We start from the raw sequence: 21,377 nt of genomic DNA, 5'->3' as shown, positions 1-21,377 counted from the left end.
GCTACCAAACATTTTCCTTTGTTTTCTGAGCCTTCTATATGGCAGGTCATGGGTTCACAACTTAAGAATTGGACCAATGATTTATAAAAAAATGTTAGAGATTTAAAAATTTCCACCAAGTTTTTTTTCAAAAGTCTCACATGAGTGTGGCATGTGAAACATTTAATAAAATATTTAGTAGAGATTTTTGTTCTCAGCATTACTCATGATTTAATAGTGCTTAGTGATTAAAAATTTTTGGTAAGTAATATATTAAAAAAAGTGTTACTCTTGTGTATATAATGTTTCTGTAAGTGTGTTTTCCCTGCGCTAACAATGATTTTATTTTTGAAAGTTCCATTTATTTTGACTTAAACGCATTAGAGTTAAGGTAAAGTTTGTTTGTTTGTTTTTTTTTCTTATTGGCAAAAAAGAAATTGTATTGATAATGAAAACATATTACATATGGGCATACTTCAACAAAGATAAGGTCAAGTTTGTTTTGGGAAATGATTTTTGGGTACCAAACACTAGAAAGTAAAAGACAATGGACAAGCAACGAGAGCAAAAAGGATGGATACCGGTGGTAAAGCAACGATGAAGGCATAAGAAGATGGAAGTATGGACTGAGAAGAGAAGATTGGGTTTGTTCACATTATTTGTGGATAATCTACCTGAAGTAATGAATCCAAAGAGCATGTATACTTTGTTTACAAAGTTTGGAGTGGTCAGGGATGTGTTTATCCCAAACAAGAGGAGGGCATCAACAGAAACAAGGTTTGGGTTTGTTCGCTTTGATTGCCCAGTAGCAGCTCAAATTACTGAACAAAAAGCAAATGGACTTTGGATAGACAACAAAACATTGGTTGTTAAAAGTGCAGAATATGAAAAGGAGCAAGGTGAAATCAAATGGAGACAGCCAACACACAGGGGAAAGTTTGATATGCGAAAAGTTTCGGGGCAGTAGAGAAAAATGCAAGGATTCCTAGTATGGATAAATGATTTTTTGCTGAGGTTTTAAAGGGGGTTGTGAAATGAGGAACAACAATGACTACCATTGAAGTAGAAGAGATTGGGAATTGGTGGTTATATGAGAGTAAGATCATGAGACTTAAACCACAGTACTCTGCAATGGAGCTGAAAGAGGAACTCAAAAACAGAGGTATAAGTGATGTGTTAGTAAGAAGGGGAGGTGGAAGGGATGTGGTAATAACATTCAAATCAATGGAGAAGCTAAGAAACAAAGAGAGTGTACTATATGCAGGTTTCCACAAGTGGTGTGAATATATCACAGGAGGGCCACCAGGTCTTCATCTTGATCAAGAAAGATTGGTATGGTTGAGCTGTTAAGGTATTCCCTTGAATTGTGGAATTCTGACACTTTCAGAAAAATTAGAAGATTATGGGGTGAGGTGGTTAATTTTGATGAGGATATTTGTGAACCTTCATCTTTCAGATGTGAAAGGATTAAAATAGCTACAAGTGTTATGGAGTCGATTACTTCAAGTTTAAATTTGGTATGCAAAGGAAGAATATACCCAATAAGGGTATGTGAAGAACAAATAATGAAGGAGGTGAAGCCCAGCTGCAAATGTAACACGTATGAAGGTGTTGTGGATTATGTTAGTTCAAATGTTCATGGTGAGACACAGCTAGTAAAGGAAGGCAGAAAGGAAAAAGATGATGATATCATGGCTAATGAAGAAATTGAGAAAGATGAGGTGACAAAAAGGGATATAACAGCTCGAAGGCAGGATAGAGGTGAGCTGAAGGTGAATGGCAGGTGGCAGGTAGTATCCGTAGTTATAGAGTCTGCAGATTGCCTGGGGAAATCAAATGTAGTAGGCCCATGTATAGAGGAATCATTGTTGAGAGAGGAGAGTAAGCAGCTATAGAGGTATAATCATGATGTTCAGAAAGTAGATGGACAGATTGTCACACATGGCTTTATTTCAAGTCTCAATGGGACTCAATGGAAGAGGCCAGGCATTTGTTTGGAGGTCAATTTGGGCCATGACCTTTCCACAAGCCAACTCAATCGGTCAGGGTTTTGTAGGTCAGATCTGAAGAGTGCAAGTCAGGCCAATGAAGGTAGACGGTATGGGCCTATTATGGTGGGCTCTAAGTCCTATGTGAGCAACATTAGAAGCTCTTTTTGTAGTGACTCTATTAATAATCAATTTAAGAATGGAAAAAGGAGAGGGAAAAACAGTATTGGCCCAAGAAACCAGACAATAAGGGGAGGCTTCTCTAGATTTGTTAGAAGGATAGGGCAAAGAGGAACTGGGCCAAGCAAAGGTATCCAAAAAAATGTAGTGGTCAGAGCTGTGGCAAAAGTGCTGTCAAGGTCATTCTCAAAAAAGTCACAATACATCTGTGATGATGGGCGATTGAAGGAGGCACAAGAAACTCTACAACTAGGTAAAAGGTTAGGGATAGTAACCAAGGGCCAAGATGATGTAATCATATAAAAATTAATCCTGTTTGAGGAAGATGATAAGGAGAGATTGGGAGAGGGGAATGACAGGTGCCTATGATCAACTCTTATGTGGGTGGTTTACAGTGGTTAATATATGTTGTTATGAAGATGTTAAGCTGGAATATTAGAGGGGCTAGAAGACCTGAGAAAAAAAGATAGATCAAGAAACTTTTAACTGCTAGAATAATTGATATGGTTCTACTTCAAGAGACCAAATTATCAAGCATATCAGAGGTGGAGATCAAAAGATTATGGCCTAGAGATAGATTTGAATACATGTCTGTAGAGGCTGAAGGAAGAGCTGGAGGGTTGTTATGCATTTGGGATCCTGGAGTTTTTAAGCTATAAGATTGTTGTAGCAACAGAAACTTTATACTACTATCAGGTACTTTTCATAAATCGTTTGAGTGTGTGATTCTAAATTTATATGCTCCAAATGATGTGGTGAAGAGAGGCAACTTATGAGAGATCCTATTAGACCTTAAAAGCAGTTTTTCAAAGCCATGGTGTTTGGGTGGTGATTTTAATGAAATTAGAAATGTAGCTGAAAGAGTAGGGTGCTCAAGAAGGAATAGGAGAATGAAAGATTTCAATGAGTTAATAGACAGGTGTCAGGTAACTGAAATTCAGATGATTGGCAGAAAATACACCTGGTACAATGCTCATGATGAGATTAAATGGAGTAAAATAGATAGGTTTCTTCTTAGTCCTGAATGGATTGAAAGGTTTAAGTTCAAATTATGAGGATTATCAAGAACCATCTCAGATCATTGCCCCCTAGTTCTTATGGAGGATGTGAGGGATTGGGGCCCAAAACCTTTTAAGTTCTTGAATGCTTGGTTATTGCACCCTAAGTTTGTCCTTCTAGTGGAGAAGGTATGAAGAAAGTCACACATAGTAAGGGCTACTGGTTTTATTCTACAAAAGAAATTATAGACTATAAAGATGGCATTGAAATAGTAGAATAGAGAGGTGTGTGGCAATGTGGAATCAAAAGTAAAAGCAGTTGAGGATGAATTGCATATGCTTGACTTGAAAGCTGAAGACAGTCCATTAGTGGAAGCAGAACTGAAACATAAAAGAGAGTTAAGAAGTGAGGTGTGGACTTTTAGTTGTATGTTTGAATGGGCATGGCTTCAAAAATCAAGATTGGATTGGAACCTAAAAGGGGATAGGAATACTAGATTCTTGCATATCACAGCAAGTTGCAAACTCAATAGAAATGTACTAACTTCAATTACAGTTGGGAGGGTTATGGTTGAAGAGCCTGATCAAGTAAAGCATAAGGTGTGGGATTATTTCAGAAAGCATCTTTCAAAAGATTGGTGCAGTAGGCTTGTGTTAATAGGTGATTTCAAGACTGTAAGGCACAGTCAAAATTTTGCACAACTAGAAATAGATTTTTCTGAGGAAGAGATATGGACAGCAGTGAAAGACTGTAATGGAAATAAAGCATCGGGTCCAGATGGTTTCAATCTGTTGTGCTTTCAAAAGAATTGGAAGGTGTTCAAAGAAGAAGTGGTCCTTTTTATGAAAAAGTTTTATAATAGAGGAAGGTTGAAGTATGGTTTGAATTGCTCATTTCTTACTCTCATTCTAAAGAAGGAAAATGCAACGAGTTTAAATGAGTTCAGGCCTATAAGTTTGATAGGGTTTATGTATAAGATCCTATCTAAGGTTCTTGTAACTAGGCTCAAGTCAGTGATATATGAGGTGATTAGTGAAACACAATCCGCTTTTCTAGGGGGGAGAAACATCTTGGATGGAGTGTTGATAGCCAATGAAATAGTAGATAGATGGAAGAAAGCTAAGAAGAAAGGATTGATGTTTAAGCTTGATTTTGAGAAGACTTATGATTCCATTAACTGGGAATTTTTTGTTTCAATGCTCTCAAATTTTGGGTTTGGATCAAAGTGGATTTCATGGATGAAGGAATGTGTGTCATCAGCCAGAGTCTCAGTTTTAGTGAATGGATCACCAATTAAAGAATTTTTCCCTCAAAAAACGCTTAGACAAGGGAATCCTTTATCACCATTCTTTTTTAACTTGGCTGCTGAAGGGTTGAATGTTTTGCTGAGGAAAGCAAGGGAAATGGAAATCATAAAAAGGGTGGAAATTGGTGTTAATAGAGTAGTAGTCTCTCATTTGCAATTTTCTGATGATTCATTATTGTTCTGTGAGGCTAATAGGCGGGAGATGCTAAATCTCAAAAGGATTCTTAGGTGGTTTGAAATTTTATCAGGGCTCAAGATTAATTATCAAAAAAGTGTGGTTTGTGGGGTTGGTATTTCTGATACATTGCTTAAGGAGTTTACAACACTGTTGAACTGCAAAACTCAGGGGTTTACATTGAAATATCTTGGGTTGCCTCTAGGAGTGAGTCCAAGTAGAAAGAAAATTTGGAAACCAGTTGTGGATAAATTAAAGGTCAAGCTCTTTGGATGGAAGATGAGATTTTTGTTTTTTACTGGAAGGTTGACGTTGATCAAGGTAGTCTTATCTAATTTTCCAGTGTATTACCTATCATTGTTCAAGATGCTAGAAGGAATTGCCAAGGAAATTGATAGAATTCAAGCTACATTCTTATAGGGAGGTACAGTTTTGAAGAGGAAAGTTCATATGGTGAGATGAAAGGAGGTAACTATGAGAAAAATACAGGGAGGGTTGGGTATTAGGATAATTAGGGATGTAAATGTTTGCCTAATGCGTAAGTGGTAGTGGAGGTTTGCAAATGAAGAGGAAACTTTATGGAAGAAGGTGATATGCAGCAAGTATAATCTGGAAGGGGGAGAATGGTTTCCTATTCTGAATCAAGGTAATAGGATCTCAAAACTGTGAAAGGACATCTTAGATGTAGTAGAGCATAGAGCTAATTTAGTTCGTTTTTATGTAAATCATTTCAAGAGTATAGTGGGTAATGGACTTAGAGTGAAGTTTTGGCATGATAAATAGTGTGGTGATGTTTAATTTAGTTCGTTTTTATGTAAATCATTTCAAGATTACAGTGGGTAATGGACTTAGCGTGAAGTTTTGGCATGATAAATAGTGTGGTGATGTTTGTTTTAAAGAGGAATTCCCTAGATTGTTCAGGATATCTAATGAGCAGAGGGGCTCTTTAAGGCTCTTTGTTGAGAAGAAAGGAAATTCAGAAAATTGGGAGTTTAGCTTCAGAAGGCATTTGTTTGTTTGGGAGGATGAGGAACTTCTCAGACTCAGAGATGTGCTGAGATTAGCCCCATCTATTAATCTGGATGGTGTGGATAAACCAGTTTGGTTGGCTACCAAATCAGGGCAGTCTTTTGTCTCAACCCTGTATAATCACACAGTTGTAGATGCTGCTGAGATGGGGTTTCTAAGTAGATTAGTTTGGGTGAACTATCTTCCACCCAGAGTGCAATTCTTTGGGTGGCTTGCTTGGAAACATAAGGTAAAAACCTCTGTGTTTATGCAGAGGATTGGGATACTGGATGTGAGTGTACCTTTTGATTGTATATTCTGTAATAATAAGCCAGAGACAGTAAAGCATGTGCTTATTTTGTGCCCAATGGCCTGGAGGCTGTGGGCAGGTCTGTTGCAATGATGGGGTGTGCTTTGGGTTGTGCCTAGCTCAGTCGAATGTCTACTGCAATGGTGGGCTGGCATTTGGTTTAACAAAACAGAGAGGAGAATCTGGAAGGCTATTCCTTTTGTTTCTTTCTGGTCAATCTGGAAGCATAAAAATGACCGCGTATTCAATGGTGTTCAACCAAAGGTGAGAGTTGCAGGAATTAATTATCATCAGAGTAACTATTTGGCTCAAAGCTTCATTCAAAGACTTACATTACTCTGTTAATGATTTCTTGTTTAATATTTATCAAATTAGGAAATGTATTGGTGGAAGGGTGTGAAGTGTAAAGGGAGTGAAATGTATTGGTGCTGCCAGTCCAAATTTAGTTTTGTGGATACATAGTTTTGTTGGACTGCTATGCTTAGCAGTGGTTGCAATTCATGGGTGTTTTTTTTTTTGTTGGTTTGGTTGCTAGTTGCTGTTTGTTGGGTTGTGATGCTGTCTGCTGATGTTGATGGTTGGTTTGGTTGTTTGCTGTGTTGTCTGTTAGGTTGTGATGCTGTCTGCTGTGAAGTTTTTGTGGCTATTTAGTCTTGGTGTTGGTTGAACTGCTCTATTGCTTAGTTGGTTTGTTAGGCTGCTATGCTCAGTAGTGGATGCAACTTATGGTGTTGGTTGTTTGCTGGTTACTGATGTGTGGATGTTTGCTGATTTTTCTTTGCTTTTCTGTTTGTTGGTTTCTCACCAACTAGGAGGTTGGAGCTTGATTTAGCTCCAAACTCCTCATTATTGATGTACTTAATCATACTTTGTATATGTCTCATCAATAAAGTGTTCTTTTTTCCAATCAAAAGAAAAAAAGAAAAAAAAAAGTTTGTTTTGGGAATAAAGAAAACAAGTATGGTTGTTTTGAGAATTCATTTTTTATTTATTTATGATTTTTTAATTTTTTACAAAAAGATATGTAAAAATATAAAGAGTAAAATTGACCCCCTTTTTTTATTGTTACTTTTTGATTTTTGAGCTAAAATAGTGACTTCTCAAAATAAGGCTTATACATTGGGCAATTATATATATATATATATATATATATATATATATTAATACAATGAGATATTAAATGAGTTTTTTATTTTTTATTTTTTTAAGTTTTGAATAATTATTTTTAAATCTTAGATAAAAAGAATCCAAAAAGTGGAATTAATTATTCTAAAGTGGTAAAATAATTTATGCTATAATTTTATGGAAATTATTTAGTCCGGCCAACCAAAATATAATCCCTAATGTAACAGAACAAATACAAGACTCCGTGGTATAAGGGAACACATATAGGCCCTACATTTCTTTTCATTAATTTATTTTTTTTGTCCAATCATTTCGAAAAATTCTATTTTCACACACCTACTTGTCTTAATATACATATTTAATGAAATTTTATTTTAATGACTATTATATCTTAAAATAAAATGCCTATAATGGACATCAAAATTCCAACCAACCCATCTCATCTCTTCTCCTGAGAGGTTCTCTTCATTCTCTCCAACAACTCCTCCATGGCTATGGAGCTTCGAATTCAATGAGTCGAGAGTCTGAATGTTCAGTGGGCATAAGGAAGAGTTGGCGAGGATCGAGTTCACATCGTGATCTCTGAAGAACACAGATGGGTATTTGTTGGGATTTATGATGGGTTCAATGGTCCTGATGTTACTGTTTCTTTTCTCAATAATCTTTACTACAATGTTCACTGTGTGAGTGATTTTCCGATCACACTGCCCGACTCAGTATTTAGCTGGAGAACACTGGCAGAATAGATGACACTTGGCTAACCTGCAACAGAAAGAGAAGATTCCGGCGGTGGCTCGTCCACCTGGGGGCACTCTGACGATCAAGTCAGTATATCTCTCAAAGATAATCAATAGTGCTTAACTCATTAGATAGAATATAAATTGCGTACCTTAGACTCATGGGGGTGCCTCTCTTTTATAGTTACCTCAATCCTAATTCCAATAGAAGCCTGACTTCTATGGATTCCTGTTCAGTACTTACTTTGGTCTCCTCAAGAGATAAAGATAAACTCTTTAAGAGTTTTATCCTTATCTTGGCTAAGTCTCTTATTTATTCTAGGACTCTTGTCCCTTATCTCTTATCCGCTTATCTTGGATTCCGATATCTTCGGAGATAACCTCGGCCTAACCGAGATCACCTCGGCGTCATGACCTGGACACGTGGCACCTCAGCTGACATGTCGGCGTCACCTTGCCACGTGTCGATACTCAAAAATATATCCCCACAACTGCCCCTAGGTTCTATTACCTCGGCATTCTGAGGTGATGGAACCTATATCATTCCTTCCTTCCAATACGTCGGTTCACAGTATCTCAGCCGAGATCATTATGTTGGCTGACATGTCTTTGTTAAAGAACAAGAACTTCAAGAACCCTTTCACGCGTATGAGCTGTCATTCAATAATTCAATCATTTATGACACGTGTCTTTCTTATGTTGGATCGTACCTGCGACGCGCTTAAAAACCGCCTCGCGCCTGCATGCGCCGTCTGACAAAGCCGTCTTCCTAGGCGCATTGATTGCCCTCTTTTGCCGCCGTTACAAGTTTTTGGCAAAACCTGTTTCTACCTTCTTTCATCTTCTTCATTTTTCATTCGATTCCTTTGCTTTTCCTCTCTCTAGCTTTTAAGTACGCCATTGTTCCAGATCTCAAGCTCTGCAACTGCCTTCATTCCTCCTTCCATGACCAGTGTCTGACTTCGGCAATCCTTTTACCGGCTTCTTTTCTTCGGTGAGTTTACTGTTTTTTTCGTTTTCAATTCTTGGACGCTTTTCATTATTTGCTGCAATTACTACATTTGTTTCAACTTTTAATTTGTGAATCATACATCTGAATGTGTTTTTTCCACTATTTTGCCCTTGCTCATATCTTGAACACATGCACTGTTTCACTACTTCCCTATATTTTTGCCACTGTTCTTGGCCCTATACTTCTTGTATTCTTTATGCTCTTGGTAGACCATCTTTGTTCTTGATTCTGAAACTCATTCTTGTTTTGTTTTTTGTGTCTTTTCCATATTCATGCCTTCAGTCTTCGATTCCATAGACTTAGGTTTTGGGATTTGTCTATAGAACCCATAATTTAGCAAAAAACTGAAACGAACTTCCTCTAGATCCATACAAACCTTTATCAAAGTGTACTTTTAGGTTTTTAGCCGAGGTCTTTTAAACCTTCCAAAAATACTTCTTCCTGAAATCCGATATCTCCATTTAAGCCGACATCATGGGCATGTGAAAACATAGAGTAAACACCCCATCCAAACTAGAATTCTTTAGACAAGAGTTTGAAATCCCAGCCGACGTCCATCTGAGGTTGGTTGGGAATGATGACTCCATCATGCCTACTGATCACTCCATGCCCTTCCCTGTGGTAGCCTTCATTGAGTGTGGACTTCGGCTTCCACTCAACATCATTTTTTGTGAAATACTTCATTATTACAAGTTGAACCCAATGCAACTTTCCATCAACTCCTATCGAACCATCAATGGTATCATAGCCTTAGCAAAACAAGAGACCGCTAGGATCACATTAGCCGATATCCAGTATTGCTACACTATGTGTGGCCTCAAAAAGACACCGGCTACATTTACTACCTCAAGCCGAGGTCCACCAAATACAAAATTGTCATCGACCTCCCTGACTCCAACAAGGGAGCTGGGGATGATTATTTCATTACTTCGGGGAACTGGGAGTTCGCCCCAGATGAAGACCTCCATCTCTTCCCTTTCCTTCGATTAGTCTTTGCAGAGGGCAATGGTAAGAGCCCTGCATTCATACTTACTTGTTTTTTAAAGTCTTTCATACTTTATCTATTTCATAGTGTTTGTTTTTCTTGCAGCTGTTCCTAAGCCACCAAAGAATTTTTGCCAATCCTTCGTTCCCAGCAAGGATTTGAAGAGACTTTTGGACCTGTCAATTCATAAATGAACAACGCCTTTGCTTCTCAATTTTATTCCAACGTACAAGTCAACTTTACCCGACGTCCCTAGGAGGAAGAAGAAAAGCCTTTCTCCACCTTCTGCCACAACGTCACAGACAGCATCCACATTTCGGACAGACCAAGGGTCAACCTCTGATCCAGCCGAGCAACCGTCAACTTCGGCTCCATACTTGATTCCAATATCCTAACGCCGTCGTCGACGCAGATCAGTTTCTACTGCCGAGATGGGTCGCCTTAAACCAGTTGCAAAAGATCTCTTGGCTAGTATCCCTTCTGATGTTAATACACAACCAACACAAACCCTGCCTCCACCGAAGCCGAAAAGAATAAAAAAGGCTCAGCCAAAGGCTAAAGTTACTCAAATTGAGTCTGAGGATGCTCTGCCAATCTCCATGTTGGTTGAGAGTGACAAATCTCAACCCTCTGCTGGGAAGAGGCGCTCTGAAGCCCAACCATCCGAATCGCCCAAATTAAAAAAGTCGAGGTCGTCTTCTGCAACGACCTCGGGGTCTAAGAAACCTGCTACCCCCTGGGCCCCCGAAATTACCTTGGAAGATAAGCCAGTCATGGCCAACGATAGCGCCGATGATATCAATGTCGGCATTGCGCTCAGTACTGCTCTGCTTCTTCCAGGCGATCTGGAGCGAAACGCTGGGTTCAGCGAGTATGAAAACTATGCCTTGATGCTTCAGCATTCCGTTCAATTAAGTGTCTTTCATCTGACACTTTTTTCCTTCTTTTTCATACTTAGAAATTTTCTAATAACTTTCGTTTTGTTCGATTTCAGGCCATTCAACATGCTCATTCCTTCTCAATTCAGTCTTTTAAGAACCGGGAGAAGTTGGCCGAGATGAAGAGGGAGTTCTCTTCTCTTCGAAAGACCAATAAAGGCTTACAGTCAAAAATAAAGAAATTGGAAGACCAGCCATTAAAGCCCAAACTGATGCCGAAGAAAAAGTCGAATCTGCCGAGGCCATTAGAAAAGTCTCTGAGGCCCAAAAAAGAGAGGCTGAGGAAAAGATAGAGCAGGCCCAAAAAGAGCTTCAAGAGGCCTTGGCCAAGAAAGAAGCCGAAATCAAGGATGCCGACGAGAAGGCATATGCACAAGGTATGGCTGATGTCACGGAGGCTTATGAAATTCAAGTGAAGCAGGAATGCAACAAGGGTTTCACCCTTGGTTGGATGTCTCTTCTAAAGAAGCTTAACGTCCCCGAGGACTCGCCCTTCAGAAATGCCGACCTCATTCCTCTTCCATTCCCTCCAGCCCAACTCCAACTCTTGCTCAATCTGGCAGTGATTCTGAATCTGATGAGGAGATTTTGGTGAGGAAGCCAAAAGATGCTGCTGGGGTCAAGTCCCCTCCTCAGAATGAGCAAGTCCTAAACTTGACTCAAGATAAGGAAGGTGATGAGATTCCTGAAGACGCTGCTCTTGAGAAGGCATCAGCTGACGTTACCATTGCTGATAAGAGCCTTGACGAAACCTTGCAAGAGATTGATGCTAAGCTTGCAGCAGAGAAGGCGGCCGAGTTGACTCCTCAACAGTCTTCCGAGGTCCCAACCCAGCTCACTGTCGATGCTGAGGAATCTTAGTTTTCGTGTCTTTTCTTTTGTACTTTGTTTTTCTTTGTTTTTGAAACAATGTAAGCCCTCCATATGGCCGATGTGCCTTCTTTTTGTTGAATGCTAATATAACTTTCCTTTACTGATTGCTTGTACTTTTGTCTTTTCTTGACTGCTTTTGCGCGATTTTATACTTAGAATATTCTGCATGTCTTTCGCATACTCTTCATTCTTTGTACAATCTTCTCGGGGTGACACACCTCAGATAGACAAACTTCTCGGTTTTAACTTAACTTGTAAACTTTTAACAAGTGTTGAACATCATACCGGTTTAACTTAACTTGTAAATTGCTACAAATTTCAACAAGTGTTTAAACAATAATCTGGGTTTAACTTCAACTTGTAAATTGTCCGCAAATTTCAACAAGTGTTAAACAATGATTTCGGTTTAACTTCAACTTGTAAATTGTCCACAAATTTCAACAAGTGTTAAGCAATGATTTCGGCTTAATTTCAACTTGTAAATTGTCCACAAATTTCAACAAGTGTTAAGCAATGATTTCGGCTTAACTTCAACTTGTAAATTGTCCATAAATTTCAACAAGTGTTAAACAATGATTTCGGCTTAACTTCAACTTGTAAATTGTCCACAAATTTCAACAAGTGTTAAACAATGATTTTGGCTTAACTTCAACTTGTAAATTGTCCACAAATTTTAATAAGTGTTAAGCAATGATTTCGGTTTAACTTAACTTGTAAATTGTCCACAAATTTCAACAAGTGTTAAACAATGATTTCAGGTTAACTTAATTTGTAAATTGTCCACAAATTTCAACAAGTGTTAAACAATGACTTCGGCTTAACTTCAACTTGTAAATTGTCCACAAATTTCAACAAGTGTTAAGCAATGATTTCGGTTTAACTTAAGTTGTAAATTGTCCACAAATTTCAACAAGTGTTAAACAATGATTTCGGCTTAACTTCAACTTGTAAATTGTCCACAAATTTCAACAAGTGTTAAGCAATGATTTCGGTTTAACTTAACTTGTAAATTGTCCACAAATTTCAACAAGTGTTAAACAATGATTTCGGTTTAACTTAACTTGTAAATTGTCTACAAATTTCAACAAGTGTTAAACATATTCTTTTTCTCTCTGCCCCCTAATGTGAACCTGAGTACCATTTGGGTTCTCATTATGCATGTATTCTAGAGACAATGTCAAATATCTTGAAAAGAGAATTGAATCTTTATTTATTTACTTCGGCAAATGGTAAAGGAACAAAGAAATTCTAATGATAGAAAAACTTCAAATTACAAGTGTTCCAAGGTCTTGGCAACTCTTTTCCCTCATTATCTTCAAGCCGATATGCCCCATTACCCAGTACCGAGATGATTCTGTAGGGTCCTTCCCAATTTGGGCCAAGCTTGCCCTCTCTGGGATCCTTCTTGTTGCCGACGACTTTTCTTAGGACGAGGTCACCAATCTGAAATTCTCTTGGATTGACCTTTTTGTTATAAACTTTTGCAAGTTGCTGCTAGTATGCAGCGAGCTGGATTGCAGCTTTCTCTCTTCTTTCTTCTAAAAGATCCAGATCTCGGGCTAAGAGTGCATCATTAGTCCCGTTCTCTACTCCCTGGGTTCTGATTCTTGAGATGCCAATTTCCAGCGGAATGACTGCTTCTGTGCCATAAGCCATGGCGAAAGGGGATTTCCCTGTTGATCTTCTCGGCGTAGTCCGATATGCCCAGAGTACATTGGGCAATTCGTTTATCCACTTGCCTTTTGCTGCCTGCAACCTCTTCTTTATCCCATCCAAAATTACTTTGTTGGATGCTTCTGCTTGTCCGTTGCTTTGTGGAAAGCTTGGGGTTGAAAAGTAGTTCTTGATCTTAAACTTTGCACAGAAGTTCTTGATTAGTTTACTATAAAATTGAGTTCCATTGTCTGCAATAATTGCTCTTGGAATCCCAAACCTGGTGATAATGTTTTTCCAAATGAAGTTCTTCACGTTCACATCTCGGATCTTGGCAAGAGGTTCAACTTCTATCCATTTTGTGAAATAGTCCGTTGCTACCAGCAAGTACTTTCTTTGTCCACTTGCTTGGGGTAATTGCCCAACGAGATCCATGATCCATTGGGCAAATGGCCAAGGACTGGATACAGGATTCAGGTCAGCAGCTGGCTGGTGTATCAAAGGTGCAAACCTTTGGCATTATTCACACTTCTTCACGTAGACTTCTGCATCTTTTTGCATGTAAGGCCACCAATACTCCTGGGTAATGGCCCTATGGGCGAGTGATCTGCCCCCAGCGTGGCTTCCACAAATTCCTTCATGGATTTCATATAAAAAATCTTCAACCTGTAAAGGGTGTATGCACCTTAAAAGGGGTCCAGTGAAGGATCTTCTGTAGAGGTGTCCTTCTGCTGTCAGACTGAATCTTGCCGACTTCAATCTGATCTTGTGTGCCTCCTTGCGGTCATCTAACAGCTTTCCTTCTTTCAGGAATGCAACAATTGCATCCATCCAGCTTGGTCCCATGTCCACACACATTGCTTCACGCTCTGTGGTCGATGGTTCGATGCTTGGGTCCGACAAGTAATCAACCATTATGGTCCTTGCTTTTCCAGGTTGCACTGCACTAGCTAGGTAGGCCAACGCATCAGCGTGGCTGTTATCATTTCAGCTTACCTGAAATAGTCGGTAGTTCTGAAACAGGGCTGACAACCTGATGACCTCCTTCGCGTAGGCCGACATTCGTTCATCTCGGGCTGCAAACTCGCCTGTTGTCTGATTAACTATCAGTTGTGAATCACAAAAAACTATTACCTCATCTGCTTGTACTGCTGCTGCCAGCTTCAGTCCTACAATGAGTGCTTCGTATTCTGCTTCGTTGTTTGAAGCTTTGTACCCCAAACGAATGGATTGTTCCACTATCTGTCCATCTGGGGATATCAGCACTACTCCTGCCCCCGTTCCTTGTCGGTTTGAACTCCCATCAACAAACAGTCGAAAGAAGTCGCCGATGTAAATGCTGCAGGGTCTGAATTTTTCTTCTTTCTTTTGTTCTTTTGCCTTTGCTTGGGTTTCTTCTTGCTTGTCTGGACATCGTTCATCCTGGCTCAACGGAGCCCGATGTTTGTTGGAATCTAGTGTGAACTCAGCCACGAAGTCGGCCAGAACCTGGCCTTTAATTACTGTCCTTGGCCTGTACTCCAGGTCATACTGGCCTAGGGTGACTGCCCACTTGGCTATTTTTCCTGTCAGGTCTCCTTATTGTAATAAGGACTTTAAGGGGTGCTCTATTAGCACCACATTTTTATGGGCCTGGAAGTCATGGTTCAACTTCTTTGGAGCCATTACCAAAGCTAGTGCAAATTTCTCTAAGGGTAGATACCTTGTTTTTGCATCGGCTAGGGTTTTGCTTACATAGTAAACAGCCCTTTGCTCCCCTTTTTCTTCTCGGATTAGTACTGTACTTATCGCATGTTCTGAAACGGCTAAGTACAGGAACAGCTCCTCTTCAGGTTTTGGATTTGAAAGAACTGGAGCTGTGGTCAAGTACTTCTTCAGGTCAACCAAAGCGGCTTCGCATTCTTCTGTCCACAGAAAGACTGTGGCTTTCTTCACCAAGTTGAAGAAAGGTCTGCATTTATCTGAGCTTCTGCTGATAAATTTGTTCAGGGCTGTAGCCTTTCCAGTTAGCATCTGTACCTGTTTTGTCGACGTCGGGCTCTTCAACTTTAGGATGGCCTTGATTTGATCTGGACTGGCATCGATGCCCCTTCTAGTCACTAGGTATCCTAAAAACTGACCAGATCCAACTCCAAATCCACACTTTGATGCATTGAGTCGGAGCCGATATGTTTTAAGGATTTCAAAGATTGTTTTTAGATCGGCGAGATGACCCTTAGGCTCCTTGGTCTTAACGACCATGTCGTCGATGTAGACTTCTACTGTTCGGCCAATCAGGTGTTTGAACATTTTGGTTACCAGCCTTTGGTAAGTTGCTCCTGCATTTTTCAACCCGAAAGGCATTACTCTGTAACAGCACAGGCCTTTTGGGGTGATGAACGCGGTCTTCTCTTTGTCTGGGGGGTACATGGCTATCTGGTAGTACCCCCTGTAGGCGTCTAGGAAGCTCATTCTTTCATGCCCTGAAGTGGCATCTACTAGCTGGTCAATCTTGGATAGAGGAAAGCTGTCTTTGGGACAGGCTTTGTTAAGGTTGGTGAAGTCTACGCAGACCCTCCATTCTTCTTTACCACTATTGTATTGGATAGCCATGTCGGGTAGTGTACTTCTCTAATGGCCCTAGCCTCCAGAAGTCTGTCTACTTCTTCCTCTACTGCTTCGACGTACATCAACGTCGGTCTTCTGGCTCGTTGAATTACAGGTTTGGCCGACTTGTCAACATTCAGTTTGTGGCAGGTGACCTCGGTGTTAATGCCAGGCATTTCGTAAGGTGTCCAAGCAAACACCTCAATATTTGCTCTCAAGAAAGTTTCCAACTTTTTTTCCTCTTCTTCGGCTAAGCCCGAGCCGAGAAGAAAGAAGCGTTCTTCATCCCCATCTTGGACGAGGATTTTCTTCAGTGCCTCTTCGCTCTTCTCGGCTAGCTCTTTACCGACGTCTTCTAGGACTTCCACGTTCTCATCTTCAATTTTTGTCCTTTCTAGCTCTCGTATGCTGCAAGTAGATTTCATTGCTGCCATGGAGCAATTCTTCGCCTGCAGCTAATCGCCTCTGACTTCCTCTATCCCATGCTCTGTTGGAAATCGTAATAGTTGATGCAATGTTGAGGGAACTGCCCCCATTACATGCAACCATGGCCTTCCCAAGATGATGTTGTAAGGGGAGGGTGTGTCGATGATGGTGAATTCTGTCTTGATCTTCCTGGTGCCTGCCTGCACCTCCAAGCTTACTGTTCCCAGTGGCCATGTCGGCGTTCCATTGAACCCAACCATTGGGCCATTAGATTGTTTCACATCGTCTAGGTGAAGGCTGAGCTCCTTGTAACATCGGATGTACATGATGTCACAAGAGGTCAATCAGGATGCGTTTCACTTGGCACTCCCCAACCTGGAGGGATACTACCAAGGCATCATAATGCGGATGTCGGACCATCTCTAAGTCGGCTTCAGTAAAGGTTATCATCGGTCCCTGGCACTCTTCTGCCCGATGTCTTTTCTCCCCGACTTGGTAGACATGTTGTAGGTGTTTTACCTTCTGGGTCTCTCCTCGGATTTCGTTTTCATTTTTGTTGACCTTTGAGTGGATTACATTGATTATTCGAGGTCCTCCTGCCTGTGGCTGTTGTGCTGGGGGAGGTGGGGCTGCTGGTGCTTGAGGCAATCTTGCCCGTTCTTCCCTTGTCCTGGTCTCATCGATAAGGTCTCTCAGATGTCTTTGTCTCACCAGGTCTTCCAAATGTGTTTTCAGGGCTCTACAACCCTGAGTCGTATGCCCATCTTCATTGTGGTAGGCACAATGTCTGCTAATGTTTCTTCCCATGAACTCTCCTGGAGTCCTCTCTGGCGTTCTAAAATAGGGTTGGTTCCAAATCTGGTCCAGGACTTTGGGAATTGGGATTCAGAACACAGCTGTTACTGCTTGTGTGGCCCTCAGTTCTGCCTCTTGTTTGTTCGTTCCATTGTTACCTCGGCCTCGCTTCAGCGAGCCGTTTCCTTTCTCTTGTTTTATCTCCCCAGTTCCCGACGTGTCTTCTTCGGCTCTGGCATACTTCTCGATTCTTGCCATGAGCTTTTCCATACTTTTTGGCAATGTCTTTGCCAAAGACTTTCGTAGTGGACAATTGTCTTTCATGCCATTCTTGAAAGACACGACTGCTACCTCTTGATTACATTCGGGTATTCGATTGAACACTTTATAGTATCTTTTTGTATAGGCCCTAAGGCCTTCATCCTTGCTGATCTTCAAAGCCATCAATGCGTCCACCTTTAATGGCTACAGCTTGTTTGTCACGAACCTGGCCACAAGCATCTCGGCCAGGCTTTCCCAAGTCTTCACGCTTCCCTTTGGTAATTTGTGGAACCAATCTGATGCAATCTCCCCGAAGGATTATGGGAACACTTTGCAGAGCAACGGCTCGTTCCCACTATACAATGCCATTAAGTTCAAATATAGTCCAACGTGGAAGTTGGGGTCTGACTTACCATCGTATATTTGAAACCTCGGCATACTGAATCTCTTCGGTGCCTCAAATCTATCTAATTCCACCGAGAATGGTGTCCTCGGCTTATCTGGGGAGGTTACCTCGGCTTCGGCATTTTGTTGCTTTCTCTTGAGGTAATCTCTTAAGTCTTCTTTGCTCCGCCCAGGAGTTCGGCTATCTTTCGACTTCAGTCTTTTCGGTATACTACTCTCGGCCTCGTAGTGAGCCCTTTTCGACCCTTCTCCATGAGTTGTGTCAAAGCACAACGCCTGCCCCTGAACATACCGATGTCCTTTGGGGTCTGCCTCCTTTGTGTGATGCGTCCTCCGTGATTCTTCTCTTCTTGATTCTCTTCGTCCGTCCTCCCTAGAAGGTCGGTGAGAGTATCTCTCGTTCCCGTTGTGCTGAGGGGCTACGGGGATTGTTTTCTACCCTTCCTTCTAGGCATTGGCCACTGGAATCGGCGTGTCCTGCAGCGGGAACGGTGGCTGCATGACGTTATTTTGCATCATGAAATTGACGATCGACTGCAGGTCTGCCAATTTCTTTGCCATCTCTTTTACCTCTTCGTCCCTCTGTAGGGACCTATCCTTCTAAACTTGGAGGTCGTCCTCGTTGTAGTACCTGTTTTGATTAGGTTTCTTTGGCACGTCGCCAGTCTGGCCGACGTCTTTTACTCCATGAGTTTGTTCATGAGTTTCTGCGTTGGACCTTTCTCCTTCGCCATCAAGGTCAATAGGTCTCCCACTCCCAGTAGGAATGTCGTCCCCAATCTTTTCTTTCTGTCCGTTACTGGCCATCTATTCTACTTTCTTTCCCACAGAATGCGCCAAATTGTGTGAGTGATTTTCCGATCACACTGCCCGACTCAGTATTCAGTTGGAGAACACTGGCAGAAAAAATGACACCTGGCTAACTTGTAACAGAAAGAGAAGATTCCGGCGGTAGTTCGTCCACCTGGGGGCACTCCGACGATCAAGTCAGTATATCTCTCAAAGATAATCAGTAGTGCTTAACTCACTAGACAGAATATAAATTGTGTACCTTAGACCCATGAGGGTGCCTCTCTTTTATAGTTACCTCAATCCTAATCCCAATAGAAGCCTGGCTTCTATGGATTCCTGTTCAGTACTTACTTTGGACTCATCAAGAGATAAAGATAAACTCTCTAAGAGTTTTATCCTTATCTTAGGTAAGTCTTTTCTTTATTCTAGGACTCTTGTCCCTTATCTCTTATCCGCTTATCTCAGATTCCGATATCTTTGGAGATAACCTCGGCTTAACCGAGATCACTTCGGCGTCATGACCTGGACACCTGGCACCTCGGCTGACACGTCGGCGTCACCTTGCCACGTGTCGGTACTCAAAAATATATCTCCACATTCACAAAGAGCTCTCAAGGGATTGTTTTGGAATGACAAGTCTGAATCCTTAGTGCCTAATTCTGCTACCAATTTGGATTTGGAGAAGCAAGGAATTGATGGTGAAAATTGATGAATTTGATCGATCAGTAATGGAACACCAGGTGTTTGATAGGTTTGGAAAAGAGAATTACCCATTTGGCAACGAGAAGGACTCTAATTGAGATTATGATTCAAGTCGAAGAGCAGGACTAGAGGTGTGGCGAAGCTAACTGTCAATTTTCGATGACTGTGTGGGTGTGTGTTTGGGTAGAAAATGCATGTACAATATTTGAGTTAAGAGTTATAATTGAAATATGGGATGTATGGAATGAGATAAATAATATCTAATTAAATTTATACGTGTATATATTGAGAAATGATATACACTAAAATAAGTAGACGTGTGAAAATAGAATTTCTCAATCATTTCCCTTATCTCCCAAAACATGATATTACTTTTTGTTTTTGGGTGTAATGGTTGAGTTGGGTTAACCAAGTACATTTGTTGTTAAAGGAGAAATTACAAATCAGCGTTCATGACAAAAAACATAATTATAAATATATGAGGGGTGAAATTTTTTTTGTGTAATTAACACAACAAATGTTGCATTCTAAGAAGATTTTCACCCTTCAGTACATATTTGCTCCGTTTCCCACTTAATGATAATTTTTCCCTTATTAAAAGGCCAGTTGTTTAAATGAGAAATGTTAGAGATTACAATTTAAATCTCTAAATCAACTCACATGATGTGATAAGGGAATTAGACCGTATCATTGAGTATGTAATAAATAAAAAATTAATACTTATCATGTCACATCATTGTAAGTTAAATTATAAAAGCATTTTTTTAAGATTTTAAACATTTTATTAAAAATATTTTCACATGTATTTATATTTGTTTGGAGTTTTGTATCTTACTTTGAGAGTTTTTTTTTTATTACTAATTATGTATTATATTTTATTTTTATGTGATTGTAATTAATTAATAAAAATAATGATGAAGTTGGATTGCCAAATATTAAAAATATACATGTTTTTAAACATTTGATGAAAACAAAGTTAGAGGGCATCCAATCTTTCCTCTTCTTTTCTTTCTTTTTTTTTAATTTTTTTATTTAAATTTTTTAATTTTGATGTTAAATATATATATATATATATATATATATATATATAACTTATTAATACCGGTTGTAGAATAATACTATATGAACAAAAATATTATCGGAAATTTTTTTACAAAATATTATGATGAAACTGTGATAATTTATTTCAAATCAAATCATCCATCAAAACAACCTATAATTAAAAAAAAGCATTTGTGGATCACATTACTTCATACAGATTTTTTATACGACTTTTGTTTTGTTTTGTTTTGTTTTTTTTTGAGGATATGAAAAATATTTATATTAATGAATAACAACATATATAAATAAGACTCCAAAGGTCCATCCCAACCAAACAACAAAACGAAAAAAATAAAAATAAATAAATTAATTAATTTGTAAGAAAAAAAAAAAAAAACTATGATCTAGAGAAGATGACCGATCTTTTCAAGGATGTGATATGAAAAGTTCTCTGTCCTCGTCACTGTTGCCCAACTCCACCACCGTTGTCGCTAGATTTCAGATACCGCCAGAAACTAGAGTTGATAAGGAAGTACACCCACAATAATATGGGAGAATGCTTGAGAGAGGAGAGAATCATTGTGGATGTCGAAAATCTAAAAATCTATGTAAAAATCAGAAGAGAAAACTCTCAAAATCCTTATTTCAGACATGAAAAGTTCAGATCTACACTCAAAAATTACAGATCTATACTCTAAAAGTGTAAATTATTTTTATTTTTTGGAGATAAGATAAGAATAGACTTTTTTCTATTCTGCTGATGTAATGATCTCAGTAATTAATGCATAAAAAGGCTGATAACAGTGATATATCAATATTGTTGTTACATATTTTATGGCATTTCAAGCCCCGTTTGGAAAGTGTGATTTTTAGTCAAAAAGTACTATAAGTTATTATATAATTCTCACTACTTTTGTGTATATATTTTTTTTATTATAAAAAGTCAATTAAAATAGTTAATTCTTTAGTGGCACAATTAGCTGCTTTTGTTTTGAGTCTTGACATTGCGTTGATCAAGTTTAAAGTATGCTTGTTTTGATTAAATATTGCATAAAAAGAGCAATTTTGTAGTGATTTTTTGAGAAAATGAAAGCGAAAAAA

General features: G+C 39.5%; 1 protein-coding gene across 1 annotated transcript; it reads left to right on the top strand.

Annotated features, from left to right (window-relative positions):
* The first annotated feature begins 592 nt into the window (after positions 1-592).
* Positions 593-946, top strand: LOC145791975 (uncharacterized). The gene has a single exon (XM_082872440.1). The coding sequence runs from the start codon at positions 593-595 to the stop codon at positions 944-946; it is 354 nt and encodes a 117-aa protein (XP_082728566.1).
* The last annotated feature ends 20,431 nt before the right edge of the window (positions 947-21,377 follow it).

Source organism: Camellia sinensis, chromosome 5 (genome assembly GCF_055761805.1).
Source record: "Camellia sinensis isolate YWXY chromosome 5, ASM5576180v1, whole genome shotgun sequence".
In the NCBI taxonomy this organism is placed as follows: domain Eukaryota; kingdom Viridiplantae; phylum Streptophyta; class Magnoliopsida; order Ericales; family Theaceae; genus Camellia; species Camellia sinensis.
Note: the sequence above shows the minus strand (reverse complement) of the source record. Positions and strands in the feature narration are given on the sequence as shown.